Source organism: Loa loa (genome assembly GCF_000183805.2).
Source record: "Loa loa unplaced genomic scaffold supercont3.921, whole genome shotgun sequence".
Lineage (NCBI taxonomy): Eukaryota > Metazoa > Nematoda > Chromadorea > Rhabditida > Onchocercidae > Loa > Loa loa.
The window spans coordinates 2689-4440 of record NW_018109101.1 but is presented as its reverse complement, the minus strand read 5'-3'; the positions used below and the strand labels follow the sequence as shown (position 1 = coordinate 4440).

The 1752-nt window shown below is 35.2% G+C and overlaps 1 protein-coding gene across 1 annotated transcript; it reads right to left on the bottom strand.

The window, feature by feature from the left end:
• Positions 1 to 357: 357 nt before the first annotated feature.
• Positions 358 to 551, bottom strand: LOAG_12537 (hypothetical protein; the record flags this gene model as incomplete). Its single annotated transcript, XM_003148050.2, has 1 exon — positions 358 to 551. A coding segment is annotated over one exon (192 nt), but the record flags the coding sequence as incomplete, so codon positions are not given.
• Positions 552 to 1752: the final 1201 nt, after the last annotated feature.

Below are 1752 nucleotides of genomic sequence, written 5' to 3'. Positions count from 1 at the left end.
ACACCTAATCTTTGATCATCAAGTGCTCTGCAAAGATGCGAGCTTGTTGCAGAAACAATGGTCTGATCAGAAACTTCGGTAACAGTAATCTTAAAAAGGTGTACTGAGCTGTATTTCTGTATTTCACTGATATCACTGTATTTCACTACAGGTATTTGTACATGGGTTCAAGTGTAGACTGCTACTTTCACTGATATGAAATTTTATTCGTATTGTTTTCGCAGTTCCACTTCTCTGGTATATTAAAGGGAATACCAGGCAACTATTTGCAGATTTTTGTCCTTGATGTTTGCTATATTAGCATTGTAATTATGGTTAATGTAATTATGCTCCCTTTAGATTAGATTTGCCTGTCACTTGATGAATTCGTCCTTTTGTGAATTTTTTGATTCGTGCGGCGATTGGCTCTTCTGATTGTTCAGGTTCTTTGTTGTTGATGAAGTTTTTGAATTTCCTTCAGTTATTTCTAAAGGAGAAAGGGTATTGATCGGTCTATCAAATAATTTCCCGCCCGGCATATCTCTTATATTTCTTATTTCGTACTTCTCCATCTTTTCCTCTTTTAATATTCCTTATCTTTGCTAATTTCCACTTATTCCATGGAATTTCAGATTCATTTAGCAGCACAACTTCGTTGCTGCGAAGAACTCGCCTTTCCATATCTTTCGTAACGGGTACGTTCTCTTAGGCTAACCATTCATTTCTCCAAACGTCTCAGAACACGTCATCCAAGGTTCTTAACGAGCTTATCCCTGGTATTAATTTTGTATGGTGTATATTCTTGATTATCATCATCATCGGATGATATTTGTAGGTGAGCATTTGGCGAAATGAAATCTATTGGCTGTATTACTTGATAGTCGTCAAAGTTGATGTGAATTAGAGTTTTGAGAATACCCTCTATTTCCATTATTAGGATAATTAACTCTCTTACCTACAAGAATTTTCTGTCCATGATTCTTCTTAAAGCTTTTTTTGTGAGGCCAATCATTCTTTCATAAATGCCTCCTCCACATGTACCTTTAGCCACTGTATTCTTCCATATCACCCTTTTTCTCGCTAAGAAATCCGAATTCCTTTATATAATGGTCTTGAAAACCAATTAAAATTGGCTAGCGTTGTCGCTCAAAACCAATTTAGGTATCCACGCAGAGCTAGAAATCTTCCTGGTACTTGCATAGAGTTTTTGGCAAATAAAGTTTTTGTCGGTTAAGTTCTTAACCATTTCCATATGCACTGCTCTGGTTGTAAACCTGGTAAAAAGAGCAACCATCTTTTGATTTTGCTGTTGGGAAACTGTTTCTCTGTCGAACTCGTTTCTCGGCGTATAAATTTATTCGGGATGTAATATTGTTCTTGCATAATATTACTAGTTAACAAAAAGAGGGGTGTGAAGTATATATGTATATTACACGATGAATTGGTAAGCAGTGATGAGTTGTACAAAAAAAACATATGATCAACTAACAAATTCCTTGTCGTTGCCTTGGATAATAATTGATGTCGGTTAGTTGACAGGTCGTCGAGTTGGGAATATGTTACGGGAAATGTATTTAGCGAATAGCAAGAATATCGTAGTTTGTTGTGGTGGCGGATATGCGAAGATGTCGTTGTTTGTGATTCAGTCGTAAAGAATAAGCAAAAAGGATGTATCATCTGCTCGGTTGTAAAAAACTGTCTTGGGATTTTTTCACAAGTATATATATATATATATATATATATATATATATATATATATATATATATAGTAGT